The following is an 18195-nucleotide window of genomic DNA, read 5'->3' as shown; positions in this document are numbered from 1 at the left end:
CTGATCCATAGCATCTGCAAAGTTGTTGGGTCTCCCGGTATTGACCAAGGTAAAGATCTCAGGATTCAAGCCATTGATAAAGTAGTCGGCCTTGGCTTCCTCGTGATCTGCAATGTGAGGTGCAAACCTCAAGAGACTGTCAAACTTACTCACGTACTCCTCGATACTCAGATTCCCTTGCTTCAGATTCGCAAATTCGGCATCCTTTTCCTTTCGATACGATACCAGAAAGAACCGCTTGTAGAACTCGGCCTTGAAGAAACTCCAAGTAATAACGGTGCCTCGATTCTAATTGGCCCTCTTGGTCGTGGTCCACCAATTCTTGGCAACACCCTGAAGTTGGTGAATGACTAACCTGAGCTTGCGGTCATCGGTATAGTCGAGAGAATCAAAAAGCTGATCAATATCCTCTAGCCAACTCTCATAGTCAACGGAATTCTCGGTGCCAGTCAAGGTAGGCGGTCGGAAAGATCAAAATCTCTTCAATAGAGTCTCCATCGGGGTCGCAGTTGCATCAAACTGATCCACTCCGGTACTATCCTGATCATTCGGAGGAGTTATAACTGGCGGCGGATTCTCAGTAGAAGGAGGAGTCAAAGGTGGTGGATTCCTTCTCAAAGATCGTCAAGGTGCCATCTGATAACAAAGGTTAGGACACAATATCTCAACTCAAACTCAATCTCAACCTCAAAACCTCGGTGTCCAAAACTCTGCTCTGAGAACCCATGAATCTCAATGATATTCGGAAACAGATAATAGCACATAATTCATGCTTTATAAATTAAATCACAACTCATGTAATTCAATTAATTCAAAAATCAATAAAGCATGCTCGCATGTATTTAAATAATCATTTAAATAAATCAATCACATACGAGAATTCAATTCATGCGGACTCGATCTACTCCGCTCACTCTAGTTCAAATCCAAGAATCTTATCGATTTGATACCACTTAATGTGACACCCCGTTTTCTAATCATCTATTCAGGGACTAATCAATCAATAAGATTCTTGGATTTGAACTAGAGTGAGCGGAGTAGATCGAGTCCGCATGAATTGAATTCTCGTATGTGATTGATTTATTTACACCCCGTTTTCTAATCATCTATTCAGGGACTAATCAATCAATAAGCATCATAAATGAAAACCAAAAGAAAAGGAATTTTTTTTTTATGAACAGTGCTACGATCGATCGCACGAACTCATGCGATCGATCGCACGCCAATTTCCAAAGTTCTGCCTGGGACAAGAGGGCTGCGCTCGATCGCACTAAACTCATGCGATCGAGCGCACCCAAAAATCCAAGGATGCTGCCCAAAAATCCACAGAACCGAAAGAGGCTAAACAAATCCATTCCATTCAAAACTTCATAACAAATACATGCACTACGAATTCCACATGCATAATACAATACAGTACAAGTCAAAATACAAACTAAGTTCGACGATAGGGTTCGTTTGACTAATCAAAACAATACAAGTTCAACGACACGACCCTACAAAACACGGTGTCTCACTTCTATCAATTCTCACCCCGAGCTAACCTAAACGACTCGATCCAGCTCCTGATCCTCCTGTTGCCAAGTACACATACAAACAAAAACAACAGCTAGATAAACCGGTTAGAAATACAATTTTTAAGTAAAAGGGACAGACATACAATATCAGTTAAACATCTCATATCGAAATGTAACAATCATCAATAACTCAAAAGAGAGTGAATGTATGCATGGCTTCAAAAGCTCGGGACTATCAAATCAGATAATCGAAATATCAATCGGTATTCGGTTGAGATCCTGGGGCCAAGTCACTACAACAACCCACCTACACACCCATTCGGGGCGGATGTCGCATGACTCAAACCCCTAGACTTCAGAGCAACTATAAGAAGTATTCTAGTACTTGGAAAAACTCGAAATCCAAGACCACTTCAATATAGCTCCCTAAATCATCTAAATTCAAAACAAATCGAATATTCGGCTCAATATGAATGCAAATATAATCAACATAATAAATCAAGTTCAACACAAGTAATTAACATGCAGTATGTGATTTTCGGAGCTCGAGAATAAATCGAACTCGAGTATTCTACCCCATTCGAATCAATGTCGTCTTTTACCTTTCAAGTCCGTCGAGGATTCAAATCTGAAAATAACAACGAACTCAAATAAATAATCAATCGAATCACAACAAATCGAAACAAAGAAATTCAATCAATATACCGTCTCCAACTCTCGATTCGATTCAACTTCCAAGTTCAAACCAAACCCGAAACTCCAATCCAAATCTGAAAATAAAGAATATACGGATTCGATATCAATCCAACAAGTCAATCAAACCTGGAAATGAACCGAACAACAAACGATAATCCAAACTCGATTTCGACGGCATAACGGCTATAAACGGTCAAGCCAAAAATCTCCAACAACAACAAACAATCCCAAACTATCCACAACATCTTCTAAACCAATCAAACAATCCAAAATCAATCAAATCCATCAAAATCCAACAACCCCATTTTCGAAATAATGCCTCAAAAATCAAATAAAATCCAAACTTCGATCTTTTTCCAAACCGACTTCGAATACACGATCTATGCTAGCTCAAGAACAACATACTCCAAGATTATCAAATTCTGATAACCCAACAAAAATCAAAGTTCGAGGATCGTAGAAAAACTTATGTCAAAACGAAGCCCTCATTGCGGTGATCGTGAATCTCAACTCGGAATGAAAATCTAACGGTCGGATCGTGCGAATCGGACGGAAGAGAAGCTCGAAATGTCGTCTCCCATGGCTTCGACTCAGTACGTACGAATGGAGAAGGGAAGGAGAGGTATGGAGTGATGGGAAAGGCAACTTGCCTTAAGATAATATATAAAATCCATATTTTGCATTTTGGTCCCTCAATTCTTCAAAGTTTGCAAAATGACCCCCTGCGAATTATCAAACGGCCCTCAAATACTGAAAATCCTTATTATCTCAATTAAACTCAAATATAATAAAATCGGGACATTACATAATAATTTTTTCAAGAGAACATGCTTTACATTGAAACTTATTATTCTGAAAGATCTTCTGGTCTTTCAATGGATGACCATGTGTATTTTCAATAATTCTTCGCATCATTATTGAACCAGGATGTCCCAATCGATCATGCCAATTGGTTAATATTAAAGAACTATTAACCACCATATTTGATTCGATTGGCCTTATATGTGTATAATGCAATCCAGTAGGAAGCATTGATAATTTTTCAATCACATATTTCTTTCCTAATTTATATGTGGTAAGACACATATATTTCTGATTTTCATCAGTTATCGTCTCAGTATCATACCCATGAGAATATATGTCATTAAAACTCAACAAAGTTCTTTTTGATCCTGGTGAATAAAAATCATCATTTATCAAAAATTTTGTACCATTAGGTAACAAAAAATTTGCTTTTCCACAACCTTCAATCAAGTCTACATGACCTGATATTATATTCACCATTGTTTTGTTGGTTTTAATTCCAAGAAATATCTTTTATCTTGGAGAATGGTGTGCGTTGTACCATTATCGGGTATGCAAAATTACATGGGTTTATCTTTGCTCATAGCATTTTTCATACTTCAAAAAAATGCAATAAAGAAAATCAAGGATAATATATATATGCAAAATATAGCATGTTTCATAAGAATGCATAAAAAATATAGCATGTTACATTTCAGTCCCACCAATATATTAATCAATGTTCTCGAAATCATTTGAAAAAATCGACAGCATTGAAATAAGTTGAACCACTTAAATGGTTACTGTTTTCAACAAAATTGGTCTTTTTTTTCCCTTTATCGATACTTTAAAGAGCTTACATAAGTGCTCAGGGGTACGTGACCAATGTCTTGGAGTGCCACATTTATAACAAGCACGCTCATATCTTTTTGAGTGATTTTTATTTCACTCATATTTCATGCTGCCTTTTTGGGTGGTTCGTGACGTTCTTTTGAGTTTAGTTATTGAAGTAACTATCTCGATTATTTTCATATTCACGGCCATAACCACGACCACGATCATTTCTATGTCCACGTTCATGACCACATCCTCGACCTCGACCAAAATCTAGTTTATGCCTTTGATTTCGGTTTTCATTTTTACTTACGACATTTGCTTCTGGAAATGCCGTAGATACATTGAGTCGGGATTGATGATTTCTCATTAACATTTCTTTGCTCTTTTCTAGTGATATCGAGAGCAACGAATATAAGCTTTGTCAAATTTGACATGGTGGTACTAGAAAAATAACAATGCATTTTATAAGTTAATTTTCATTAATATGACAATACAAAATAATGAAAGAACGAACATTACAAGTGCGTGTACAAATAGAAAAAAAGTATGTGGTGGAAAATCGCTGGTGAGTAAAAGACTCGTGAGCATGATGATCATAATTGTTATGAAAAATAGCCTTCGAAATGCCATCATCTCCATCTTTGAAAAATCGAGGAGAAATTATTTTGAGAGAAAGAGTGAATTTTGGTGTGATTGAAAATGAGTTTGAGTGAACATATTTATAGGGCAAAAACTAGCCGTTTATGACCGTTTGTGACCGTTGGAGGTAAGAAAAAAAATGATTATGTGTTGAATAAAAATTCGTGATAATCATGTGATGCATATAATGATAATCATAATTAAATATACGCAATAAAATATATATCATATCAAGTTATTATAAGGTCAGTGTCCTAGACAACCTCTTATATAATAACATGAAATTATATATTGATATAATTAGTATATATACATAATAAATATATATCATATCACGTTATTATAAAGTCAGTGTCATAGACAACATTTTATATAATAACATGAAATTATATATTAATACAGTTAGTATACATAATAAATATATATCATATCACGTTATTATAAGGTCAGTGTCATAGACAGCCTTTTATATAATAACATGAAATTATATATTAATACAGTTAGTATATATACATAATAAATATATATCATATCACGTTATTGTTTAAAAACCTTAGAGGTTTTTATACTTGTCGTATCCCTTACTGGGAGTGTAAGATGTCGTCTTAACATCCTCCCAGGATTTATAACAAGTTTTTTTAAAAAAAAACTAATTTTTTTTATCATATCTGATAATAACATGATATTATATATTAAATATATACACAACAAATAAATAAACAATAAAATAAATATTCTTACTTTTGTTACCTTTTTCTTGTGTTTTGGAGCTTGGAAAAATATGGAGGACTTTTAGAGCTTCGTGCTGATAACGTGTTGTGAAAAAGTAAAAATTTACGGTAAAAAGTAAAAACTCCAAAACTCTAAATATATCAAACTCTACACTTTATAATATTTTTCTCTCAAGTCAATTGTATTTTTCATCACAAATGAAGACCTATTTATAGATCCACATTTGAGATTAGTTCAAAAATTAATACATCATCATCTACATTATCACACACTAATTTTTCACATTTTACAACTCAATATTCAACATTCAATATTCAATATTCAACATAATAATAATAATATATTTTTCAACTTTATATATATATATATATAGGGTGATGCTACGTTTACACGAAGGGCTACACGTTGGGTTACACGTTGCACTTAAAATTACATAAATATCTTTAATGTCTTTTGGAAAGATTTTTTTCAAATCAAGTAGATGAATAATTTTGTAATTTCATGTGTAGTGTGTAACCCAATGTGTAAATCAATATGCACATGTAGCATTTTCTATATATATATATATATATATATATGTGTGTGTTTAAGCGTGCCTCTTTCAATTTTAGGGTTCCTAAACGAAAAAATTGAAGCCCAACCCAAATACCCACTACAATTCTCTTTTCGCCGTTCCGAGTCCTAGTCCAGGAGTTCAGGGTTCAAAAGAAGTTTCTTCTTGAGATTTGTGTATCGGATTATACATGAAAACCTGCTCTAAAACCCTAATCTTTAGACCAGCCGAACATGGTTGGTTGCTTCAACAATCCCACAGCTGAAGAGGCACAAGTAGCAGAGCAGACCAAATACTTCAATATTCAATCTTTGTCGTCAGATATCAACAAATCACCTTCACCAAAGGACCCACTTGATCTCTGTTTTCCTGAGCTCGAGGACATTCCTACGTCCTTTTCTGATTCGTTTCTTGATTTTGACTCAATTAACAACTGGTTTGTTGAGGGACAACCTGAGCTTGACAACGTCCACAAAATGGCTGATTCTGGAGAACATCCAGTTGGTTCTGCGTCAGATATAAGTGAATATAGGGCTGCCGTGGAGGGTTTGGAAATTGGACGTGATAAGATTTGCGAGAAAGATTTATTTGGAGTTGAATTGAGTGGAGGGGTGTCGGGGCAAGATAAGTGCGAGACTGGAGGTGTTACTAGGAGTGAAATAATGGATACTGAGTTGCTCTACATCAAAATCGTTGAGCAAGGGGTTTCGAGTAGAGGTGAGCTGTGTGAAAGTACGGTCGATTTGGGGTGTTCTATCGATGATCAGCTGAGAAAAGTAAACTTAGATGAGCCGCGGAATGATATTCTTGAGAAAGTAAATGGTAAAATTGGAGAGGTGGATGATGTTGATAATAGTGATGTGTTGAATAGTGGTGAAAGGATCAAAGGTGGTACAAGTGATGCAACGGATGGTAGTGGAAGCGGGGTGAAGAACGATGAAGCTGTGAATGATAAAGGTGGTAACACATGTGATGATTCGGAGTCCAAGGATGAAACTTCAGCATCTTCTTCATCCTCGTCATCTTCTAGTAGTGATGACGAGTACGAGCATTATGATAACTGTGGAGATATGGCTGGTGGAAAGACAGCCAGTAATAGGGAAGGGAGAGAGGTTGATGTAGAAGAAGGTGAAATTTTGGTAACTGGTGCAGATGAAATGGTTGGTTGGAGTGATGATGAAATCTATGAAGATGGTGGAATTGGAGCTGCAGGGCCAGTCACATCTAAGAATGAGCTTAAGGTTAAAGTGATGGTCATTTTTTTCTTCTTTCTTCTTTAGTTTGTCTTGCAACTTGCAAGTGGAGTGTTGTAGATAGATCATTAAACCGTGAAAGTCATATCACGATAGATTTTTTTTGTTTATCACTCTTGCCACACCATCTTCCATATGTTTATAATTTTTTTCTCTCTCTCTCCATCAATCTTATGTTTTATCCTGTGATTCTGGTACCTTTTTAAATGAAACTTATTTAAATTTTTAACTTCTTCATTACCTGAATACAATTGTCCTATATCCTTTGCACTTTGCCTTTGCGTGAGTTAGGCAATTTATAATTACATGATATTCATATTCTTTTGGTAATCAAGTGTCTAATTTATGCTAGCCTCCATATATTAGTGTCCATACTTAGATCCAGGCTGGTGATTAGTGTCTTGTGCCTATTTGTGAGTCAGGCGCAAACCTTCACTGAACCAAACCATGTTCCTTGCTGATATACTGCAATTGGAGAACTATAAATTGCCTCTCAGGTGTATAGATGGTTGAAGGGGAGTAGGTGGGGGTAGGAATTTTTTCCCGGCATCCAGGTGGTAAAAAATGTTGTGGCAATTGCCCTTTGGTATAAGAATATTTGGAAGTCGCATTTTAAGAACATAAACTTTTGGAAACCAACAATTAAGTAGATGATATTCCAAAAGATGAAATTAATTTTTTTTTCTGAACTTTAAAAAACAGAAGACAAGGTTTTCCAGTCTATAAGATGTCAACAAATATTATTAGAATAATTGTCATGTGATCGTGTACACTACCTGTTACTGCTACCGCGAATGCTATCATAAGTCATAACCATCACAATTCCTTTGTGACTTCTACTTTTCCAAGTTTGTTGGCTGCTAGATAGGATATGTTGTTGAATGTTGATAAATTCGACTCTGTCTTTTGGGTTAAGGGGACAAGTGTGTGTAAACGTTTTGTGCCCAGATGTTGGTATCAGGTGAAAAATTAAACTCTCTGCGATTGTTACAAGGCATGTGAAATCACTTTGAACCAAATTATTCGTGAGAAACATCTTGCAGTTGTCGCGAATGAAGTAAAAATTAAAATTGGCGTGTAGTTGAGTTAAACTTTAATGGATGGTAAATTTCATGATTAATTTTTGGGGATGGCTTATTGATGTATGCTCAATGGAGTTGCTTGACGCAGTTAGAAAATTGATGACCCAAGTGTTTTGACTTGAACAAGTAGTTGGATGCACTAAATGTGTGTAATCTGAATTAGAAAATTATTAATAGTCACGAGGAATGTGCCAAAACAAGATTTTGTTTGTGACTCTGGATATGTTAGAGTTAAGGCTTTGTTGGGTTGAACAGTTAGGGTGTGGTTTACTGGATTTTGTCAGTGACTAGGTTCAAAATCTTTGGAATTGATGATAAAGATGATGAAATTTCATAGAGTGGGAAATTTTACATTAATCATGTATGATAGGATTCAGTAAGAAATGTAAGTCTGTGATCTAAAAAAAGTTCTATATATCACAACCTGCTTCAGTTCATTTGTGGTAGGTGGCTGTGCATCGCACCTATTTACCTTTTTTTTCGATTTTTAATAACTTTAAGTTAAAACGCTTATAGAAGCAAAATAGGATATTATAAAATTCCATACAATGTTTACCTAGACCAAGGGCATGTAGAAGCTCAACCCTTACTCCAAGAAGCAAGTCGAGTCGTCAGTCCTTTATTAAGCACATGTTTTGGTTGTGATGCATGAGCTTCTCTGTGCTCTGTAGGCTCAAGATGTCTTTTTTTGTCTGCATTTAATGAAGGGATTGTAATTCAAGGTGAAATGCAGATTATGGAGCATCTGTTTTATCGTCTCTTAATAACTTGAGAGTTTGTAAAGTGTTCGTTCTGTTATTTGTTATAATTTTTTAAATCATTTAGATTCTAGTTTATTATCCCATTTGGCAGAAATGTGTGCCTCTTCTTACTCCTTTACCTCTAGGCTCTATTGTACACCTCTAAGAATTAACGCCTATGATCTAGGAACCCCGAATGACTAGGTATGACGTTTTAGTTGAGTGCTATGCAGTCTTCGCGATACAGGGGAAAAGTCAGTATTCAGGAACTTATAAACAGCACCCTGTAGAAATTTAAGTAATTCAATTCTTTTGGTGATTACCCAAGGATCTCTTGGACATGCCATAATCTTAGATTTTCTACTCACAATCCGTGGATTTTTTTGTGGGAGGAAATCTCCTGGTTTCATCTTCTGGACGAGTCTTTATATGGCGTCAAAGAATTTGACTTTTGATTAATTTTTGGAATGCCTGAATCTGTCAAATGATTGATGTTTGTAAACAAATCGGGTTATGTTTCATTCTTTACAATTCTTTTGACATGAAGGATTCAGATTAAAGAAATTGTATTACATTTAAACCTTGTTTTTCATGTTTATGTACACATGCTACTCTTACGATTAGTTTTTTAATTGCTTGTACTCTTGACCAATAAACTTACATTCTTTTCATTTGTTCTTGCAGATTCTACCGCCCGTTCCTTCGATCAGCGTGACCTTTCAACCACATCATCAGACCCTTCATGTTGGAATCATTCTGTCGGTAAAGTCAATTCTAGAAATCTGCTCAACATTAAGAATGCATATCACCCATTCTGCTTGGTTTGAATTTCAAAGTATTACAATGTTCTAAGCGGGCAGTCACCCACCGTCAATGCCTAGACGATTGGGCGGCCACCTAGGCGGGGTCTAGGCGGTTTTTTCTTTTTAGCCTAAATATCTAATCGCTTGGATGGTTTTTTCCCCCTAATTATCTAATTCGTCCTAGATGATTTTTTCTTTTTAGCCTAAATCAGTGTTCTAAATGGCGGTCGAGCGGCCGCCTAGGCGGTAGGCGGCCCACGACCGCCCCGCCTTGGTATCAAGCGGCCTCTTCAGGCGTCCCCTAAGCTGTCCGGCGGGCGAGGCTAGATGGTGGTGGCGAGCGAGGTAGCCAATGGCGGTCAACAATTTTTAAATTCGAGTCAAAGTCAACCAATTTAGAAAACTCTAATAAATAAATAATAAAACACAACCCACTTTCTTTTGTTTTCACTTTTGGTTCCAAGTGTTCTCACCATCAACCAATAGGCCCACACGCCTCAAACCGCCAGCCGTCTTCCGCTACCGCCGCCCGCCGTGGATTGACACTTTAAATTTTAAACTTAGTTTTGTGGTAAAAGTAATTATATTACCTCGTTAGAATTAATATGATATAAGTCTTTATTAATTATCTTGTTAGCATGTATTTATATATTTATTTGCACTTTGTCTAGATGATATTATATTTATGAAGCTTCTTTATGCATAAAGATTATTTAATTACACATCTTACCTAAAAATTTATGACTATTTGTGATTACATTGCATGACTATTATGATTACCTATAAAAACATGCTAAAAAAATTCAACCGCCTAGGCGGTCGAGGCGGTAGTCGGTCATTGACCGCCACCGCCTCCCGCCATTTACAACATTGGCCTAAATATATGATTCTTCTTGTTCATCTTAATATTTTTCCGAAAATTCATCTTTATCGAATTCAAACTCAAAATTCATCGCATATTTCTCATTTTCATTTGATACAAATTGATCAAAAAGTCAAATAATCTTTTTTAAAGTTTAAAATTAAAAAAATAAAAATATATATTCTATATTAATCTAGGAGGCCACTATGCGAATTTTGAGCCGCCTAAGCGGCAATTATGCGGTCTAGACGGCCGATTAATGAAATAGTACCCAGAAGCGTCAACCGCCTAAAAATCGAGGCGGTGAGCAACAGCCTGGCGTTTTAGAACTGTGGAGTTTTAATGAGAAATCCGAGAGCTCAAATATATTATCAGTTACTTTTCTTTTCCACAGATCATAGGGGCTCAGGTTATCGTGGAAGGGATTGAGAAACACGATCCTCTCGATGAGGGCTCGATTCTTTGGATTACTGAAAGCAGATCACCGCTTGGGATAATAGATGAAATTTTTGGGCCTGTGAAGAATCCTTACTATGTTGTCAGATTCAATTCCGAGAGGGAAATTCCACCCAACATCCAGCAAGGGACTTCAATCTCGTTTGTTTCTGAATTTGCAAATCATGTGCTCCATGACAAGAGTCTTTACCAGAAAGGGTACGACGCATCTGGTGAAAATGATGAGGAGCTGTCAGACGAGTTGGAATTCTCAGATGATGAAAAAGAGGCCGAGTACAAGAAGATGCTTAAAATGAAGAAGAGAGGAACAAGTGAATCAAAGCCTGGAACAAAATGGAAGGATGAGAGACTGTTCAAGAATCAACCGCGTAATTGGAAGAGCAATCAAAATCCTTCAGCAAAAACTCCAAATTTTAGTGATAATCTACAAATTACTGAATCCTTAAATAATGGAAGCTCGCATGGTCTTGGACTGGCCTTTCCTCCTAATCAAGCCATCTACCATCCATTACCCGTTCACACACCCATGCCTGGTTTTTGTGCTCCTAATGGAAATTGGGGTAATGGGTTTCTTTGTCAACAACCGTTAAATGTTGGAGACCTTTCTGGTGTACCAGCGGCAACAAATTTTATGCAGTGGATGCAACAGAATCAACCACCTTTTCAGTTACATCAAATACAAAACAGTACCATTCCAGAATTGCCTTTTAACTTTAGTTCTTCAGTTAATCAACCAAACTTCGGCGGGGTTCCAGCATTTACATCCTGGCTTGGTTTTCCAAATCAGAATGTGTTCAATCAGTCATCCACAGGAATGGGTTCACAGAATCCTCTGCCCCAGAATGTGGTAGAGCAAGTCTTTCAGTGTGATGGATCACAAGTTAGTAATAGTTTGCAGCCGTCTCCTATGAATTCTGGGAATCCCCAGAATTTTAATCGATCCCGAGGTGGGGGAAGAAGAGGGCATAATAGAGGTGGAAGACATTACGGTGGTGTGAGAGGCACATCTCGAGGTCGTTAGCAGTTGGTCCATGGCAGGTAAGAGATGGTGATAAATGTTTGGTTTTGTTCTTCTTTTGAATTTATGCCAAATTAATCCGAAAGTTGACTGGGATCCTAGTTTTGCAGGGATTAGTGCGATGCATGCTGATGAGTTATGTCGTGTACGTTTTCTGTGCTCTCTACTCCATATTATTCGATCCTTGTAGCTCTTCCCCACACAGAATTGGGGAAAGAGAACGTTTCCGCAAGCTTTTACTTTACTATTGTTATTATTATTTGATTGTTAATTGGGGCTATATTTTACACGTGCCTGTTTTCTCACACGACCAACTTTATGTTGCTCTGTCCAGAGGGATCTCGATGAAGAACACTCGAGTGCTGATCAAACCAGATATTTCCAATGATGGTGATTACTCGCGAACGAAAGACGTTTACAAAAAACTGCTTGATACTGTTCTACTCTAGCAGCAGTTGTCTTATGCTGTTTTTAACACATTGTTCACTTCTGGCTTATATTTGATCATATTTTTTGTGTTTTCCTAGCTCAGTTTTACTTTTTATTCGGTTCAGTTGTTATGTCATGTTAACCTCACTCTATATTTCTATTTTGTTGGAAACTTACACGTATACTGATAATTAGAAATCTTGTTCTTTGTTCTCTTATCAGCTCGCCAAATCTATTGAAAGGTAGTAAAGAGGCAGAAGATTTATTTTCAAGTCTGTTGCTTTTTCGCTTTATTTTTCAGAGTTCTGTTTTCTTGGACAAGAAAGTATAGTTCAAATTTAGCAGATCTTTCCTTCCTTTGTTTTTAACTCTTTGCAGTTCTTCATATTCTTTCTGGTAAGTTATTTTTTTTTTCTTGTTTTTAAGAAGCTGAAATATTAACAAGAGTGGTAAAGAAGTGTTCTTTTTCCTTATTGCATGTGTTTGGCGAATTTAGTTCTTAATAAGATGATATCAGGTTTTTACATTTGACTGAGTTTCTAAATTTGCCTTTGCATAGTTAGCTCTATCATTTCTTTGGTTAAACTCTATTTATAAATTAGTGTTTAAAAAAATATTTACCTTGATGTGAACTTATCTCATTCAAATTGCAAAATAGGGGGAAAAACTGAAAAATGTAACTCAAATATCAGGTGATTATTTTGCTCAAAGTGCAAAATATGATCATCAGGGGCCACGGTTTTGTTTTAGGAGGCAGATTTTGTTCAATAATCTGACTTTAATTGCAATTTTTTTTAGTAATATTTCTGATTTTGAAACCATTTGAAACCAAATGGATCGGCAACACCAAACGTTGTCACTGTACTAAATTTAACATCATATTCATATTTCTAATAACCTTGCCGTTGACTATCAACTTGCTAGCTGCTCTATTTATTTGCAGGGAACTATGATTAATGCACTATTCAAATCCTTGTTGCAAACCAATACAGCCTACTTCATTTGTAACCCAATATTGGTCAAGGCAGTCAACCCCAACTTTGTTAATTATATTATAATATCAAACCAAGGTTTAAACTTATGATCCAAGCAGGGACTGTAGTAACAGAAAGTCAAGCTATATATGAAACTAACTGTGCCGATATTGGATATCAAATTCAAGAAATTTAATGAAATCAATCCCAAGCTTAAACAAAACGAGAATCAAAGTAATTAAACCTTATTCTTTACCGTTGTTTTCAAATATTTACAATATAATTCTTCATTCATTATGTGAAAACGTCTGCAGATTCTCATTACTTTCGCGCGACCCCTAAATGGAACAACTGGATATCTAAGAGAGATTGTCCTCATGAATAAACAGTTGGTCATGAACAACAAAGCCTAAATACACGCCAAAAAAAAAAACTTATTATTTTACTAATTTAGTTCGCATATTTCCTACTGCGCAATTTTAGTAACTGACATTTCTACAGGTACGAGATAATTACTATTGGATTATGGGACGATTTAGCTACCAAATGAAGCTCAAATGATAACAATCAGAGAGGCTCGATGGCAAATTGTGGCTACTTGCAACTTCAGCATGCAAAAGCATAGTTATTAACAATCACCACCTCTATATTTTAATGTTTATACTTTATCATGCTTGCTGAAAAAATAACTAGCATTTTTTCTTTACATTTTAGAAAAAAATTTAATTTCATCTTTTGGAATATCAACTACTTAATTGTTGGTTTCCAAAAGTTTCTGTTCTTAAAATGCGATTGTCGCAACATTTTTTACCACCCGGATGCCGGGTACCCCCACCTACTCCCCTTCAACCATGTCTATACACTTGAGAGGCAATTTATAGCGCGCGCGCTCTCTCTATATATATATATATATAGAGTTCTTTTATGGTGCCCAACACTATATGCCAACTTCATGCCCACCATGTACAAGTCCATCCCATTCCCGTCCCGAAAAAATCCCAACCCAAAATTTTCCCGACCCAAACTTTCGAGATTTTTTCCATCCCGATTAATATCGGGAGAGGGATCGAGAATAAAACCTTATCCCGACGGGATTTCCGACCCGTCCCGAAATAATATAATAATATATTTTATTAATATAATAAGCTAAATATTATTAGGTTTCAAGTTTCAACTCATATAACACTTAATTGTGAACTTAATTCACATAATTTTTATTGTTGGAACGATAAAATTGTAAAATCACGAAATGACATTTTATTTTTGTATATTTTTTTAAAAAATAAATTAATAATTTAATAATCCGAACATTTTATTAATAATGTATCCGATACATTTTTTCTCTTAACAATACCTTAAAACATTATCTAAAATATTTTAATATTATATGTTTTAAGTTAAATATTTATTTTTATTTATAAATATAAGTTTTTAAATAGTATATTTAATAAAATAATCACATTTTTTTATAATTCGGGATTTTCTCTCCCTACCCGACGGGATCCCGAATAGTCGGGTCCCGAAATGTTTTGGGTATGGGATTGGGAGAAAAAAAAGTTTTCCGATTCTTTTTGGGACGAGAGTTGGGTAGGGGGTTTACGAGACGGGTCCCGACCGTATTCCACCCCTACTTTGAAGGGGGCACAAGTTCGGAGTTCCAGTTCCAGAACAAGACGGAGGAGAGGCGGCTAGAGGCTTGGAGTTTTTTTTCTCTTTTCTTTCTTAATTTCTATTTGAATATTGTTTTTAATTATTGAATAGTTTTTATTCAACCAAGACCACGAGATTGAGTCGAACTTAATTTATGTTTGAGACTTGGTTTCATGTTTTATTTATTTTGAATATTCTTAATTATTGATTGATGCTGTTTAATAGTTCGTGTGAATAGTCTGATCACCTGTTTACATTTGTGTTGATTAATCATGGAAAGACAGAGGATTGATTAAAGATAGCTTCAAAAATATCAATCAACATAAGGTTAAACCGCCTAGAAATAGTATTCGGTTTCAGTATGCGGTTTTAGGTGAAAACTGAATTTTCATAAATACTGAATGCGTTTGAGTTTGATTATAATTAATTAAAAATAATTAATCCGTCCAACTTGAATAGGTTTAGCAAGTCTAGAAATAAAATGTTGAATAAAATAGGAAAATTTACCGTGATTGGAATTAACATGATTTTCACTCTATACCAGGTGGATGCATAAATTAGTTCGATACCTTCGTGTGTCTTGGTTGTCTCGGTTTAATTAAATTTATCTTCAGCTATTTTAATTCTTATTTCTTAAATAGTTCTTATTTTAAATTCTTATTTTATTCAATTCAAAATATTTTGTATTAATTTTGTTCAGATTAAGCTAAATAATCAAATCTTGAGAATTGACTACAGCCCCTGTGAGATCGATACTTGGACTCTTGGTCCACTTACTATAACTTGACCTAATACGCTTGCTAGTATTTATTTATTTAATACCCAAATGGTCGGTCATTAATTTATATTTTAATTTACATGTCTGATCATAATTTCATTAAGATTTTAGTTATTTGCTAGTTCTAGGTGTTGAAGCCAAGTGTTGCAGTTCCACCGCAACCTCCATGGCCACCACAGTATGCTCCACAAGATATGCCTCCACCTGAAGAGTACGTGACTGAGGATGAGGATGGCAATGACTTCTAACGGTCGTTGCCCGAGGTACGTGCGTACCTTTGCTTTTATTGTTTTCAGTACATTGAGTACAATGCACATTTTAAAGTTTGGGGGTTTTATTTCTTATGTTTTGTTTTGTTCTTATTTTTTTATTTTTGGCAGTCTTAGTTGTCATTGCATTTTGTCTAGTTTTGCGTTTTCCTTGTTTGCATAGTGTTCGTCAGTTTCTATCTTCTCTTTCTTTGTTTGCGTCGCGTCAAAGTCGTGAAGGAATTGGAAGTATGGCTAATGATGAGAAAAATATGCTAGTTTTCAAGATTTTCCCAAATTTCAATGCACAACGTCCATGATCATCTGCCTGTCTTAACAAGTTGGAGACTAGTTGTTTAATTTGGTGGAACTAGTTGGACAAATAATTTCTTACATATTCTGTGATTTTCACTTGATTCCGAGCTAGAGGCTTACAAACATGGATGTGATTGAAGCATTATTTGAACTTACTTGGGCTTGTTTTTATTGATTAAACTTCTTCATTAGATGCCCTTTGAGCTTGCATGACAAAAAGAATGGATATGATACATGTTCTTAAATTTTTTTGAAGACATTCACTATTCTTTGGTGATAGATTGTTTCTTGCATTGAGATATTTTGAGCAAAATGATTAAATTATACGAGTTGATTGTATTTTGAGATTTTGTCTAGAACTTGTTCGTACACCCTTCGAGGTGAAATACGGGCAAAATGTGACTTATGAATGATTTAGGCGATTTTTGAACCGTTTGAGCCTTTTGAGCCACCTAATGACATCATTTAATCACTAGTCACTATATTTGATCCAGATTGAAAACGAACGACATACGTGAAAGCGTGTAATTGAACCCCCATTGGCATCTTTTCAAAATCCCACGTTGACCACCTAAAGAACAACTTATACATTATTTTTTACCTTAAAGAGAGTAAGCATTCAAGCGCTAAATTTTATAAATTCTCCCCACTGAAAAAGAATAGGTAACATAAAATCAGTAAACAAGTATATAGGCATCACCACAAAATCTCCATAACCATAGCTATTTTGCGTAATGAGATAATGCCGGAGTGCACCATTGACATTACACTTGGTAACACCAACCACCAAAACAGAATGTTATTGTATATTGTTCCTTGTGCATTGTCTGCCCCAAAGTAAACGTCCCAATAAGAAATCCTTCGATTAAAAATTTAAAAAAATAATGATACAATTAAAAAAATATTCAATTGTGAAACTTACCTCAGAGTATGCCCGCATTTCAGGATAGAACAAGTGAACCCCAATTACTTGGAATTCTTGATTCAGACAAGAAACCACGACATTCACTCCTAAATGAATAAAATTTATAATTTTAAATCTAAATACATGTAAAAAATATTAATTAATAAGTTATATTTTCTAAACACTTAACTAATATTTATCAGGCGTTAATAAATAAACACTTACCGTGAGATCAAATTGAAATAGATAATATTCAAGTTCAGGATTTCAGAACAAACTTTTGGCTCTCAAGCCACATAAAATACAGTAATACAATATATGTTCAACATGAGAACTTGTTTCAGTTTTAGGACCCCTGTGTATTTATATATTACTAGATATGTCATTATACAACCAATGATACAGATGATAGAACATCTCGTCAATATCAAAATACCATTATCCATTCCATGTGTGGTATGTGTTCCATTCCAATATACGAATTTCATATCATACTTCCTCTGAAGTATTTCAGATGGCAGCAATTGTTGCTACATACGGGCAGCTCTTTGTTATTGAGGAGATGACACGAACCGGTGGAGTGTGAAATTAAATTGTGCACAAACACTCCACACCCAATATATGTTCTGATTATTTGACCATTTAAAATTTAATTTTACATTCAAAATCTTTTACACAAATTTTTTTTAATGTATTTTACAATTAAATTGAATAACAATATATATAAAAATAAAACTAATAAATAAATATTTCAGTATGGCCGTATGTGAACAGGATGTAAATTAAGTCCGCGCGAGTACGGGGACGATTAAAAGTAACAGATAATGAGGCGGGGATGGGGACATGTTTAAGATGGGGATGGGGATGGAGATGAGGAAAGCATCCCCGTCCTCCCCCCAATTATCAATTAGATGGACTAATATTTA

At 35.3% G+C, this 18195-nt stretch overlaps 1 protein-coding gene and 1 long non-coding RNA gene across 3 annotated transcripts; one reads left to right on the top strand and one right to left on the bottom strand.

Moving 5' to 3' along the window:
* Positions 1–1442: 1442 nt before the first annotated feature.
* On the bottom strand, positions 1443–2299 carry LOC140867758 (uncharacterized). The gene is made up of 3 exons (XR_012145256.1): positions 2223–2299; positions 2120–2145; positions 1443–1574 (listed from the first exon to the last, which is right to left on the bottom strand). It is a non-coding gene; the product is annotated as an uncharacterized lncRNA (long non-coding RNA).
* A 3515-nt stretch (positions 2300–5814) lies between these two features.
* LOC140863045 (uncharacterized) lies at positions 5815–12606 on the top strand. Of its 2 annotated transcripts, none has more exons than XM_073266151.1 (5): positions 5815–6998; positions 9517–9594; positions 10892–11991; positions 12082–12116; positions 12306–12606. In XM_073266151.1, exons 1-3 carry the CDS (start codon positions 5991–5993, stop codon positions 11972–11974), a joined length of 2169 nt encoding a protein of 722 aa, XP_073122252.1. In that variant the 5' UTR covers positions 5815–5990; the 3' UTR covers positions 11975–11991; positions 12082–12116; positions 12306–12606. The 2 variants fall into 2 exon arrangements, with proteins under 2 accessions (XP_073122252.1, XP_073122253.1); XM_073266152.1 differs by having other exon boundaries at positions 12074–12116.
* Positions 12607–18195: the final 5589 nt, after the last annotated feature.

Source organism: Henckelia pumila, chromosome 4, assembly GCF_033568475.1.
Source record: "Henckelia pumila isolate YLH828 chromosome 4, ASM3356847v2, whole genome shotgun sequence".
Lineage (NCBI taxonomy): Eukaryota > Viridiplantae > Streptophyta > Magnoliopsida > Lamiales > Gesneriaceae > Henckelia > Henckelia pumila.
Note: the sequence above shows the minus strand (reverse complement) of the source record. Positions and strands in the feature narration are given on the sequence as shown.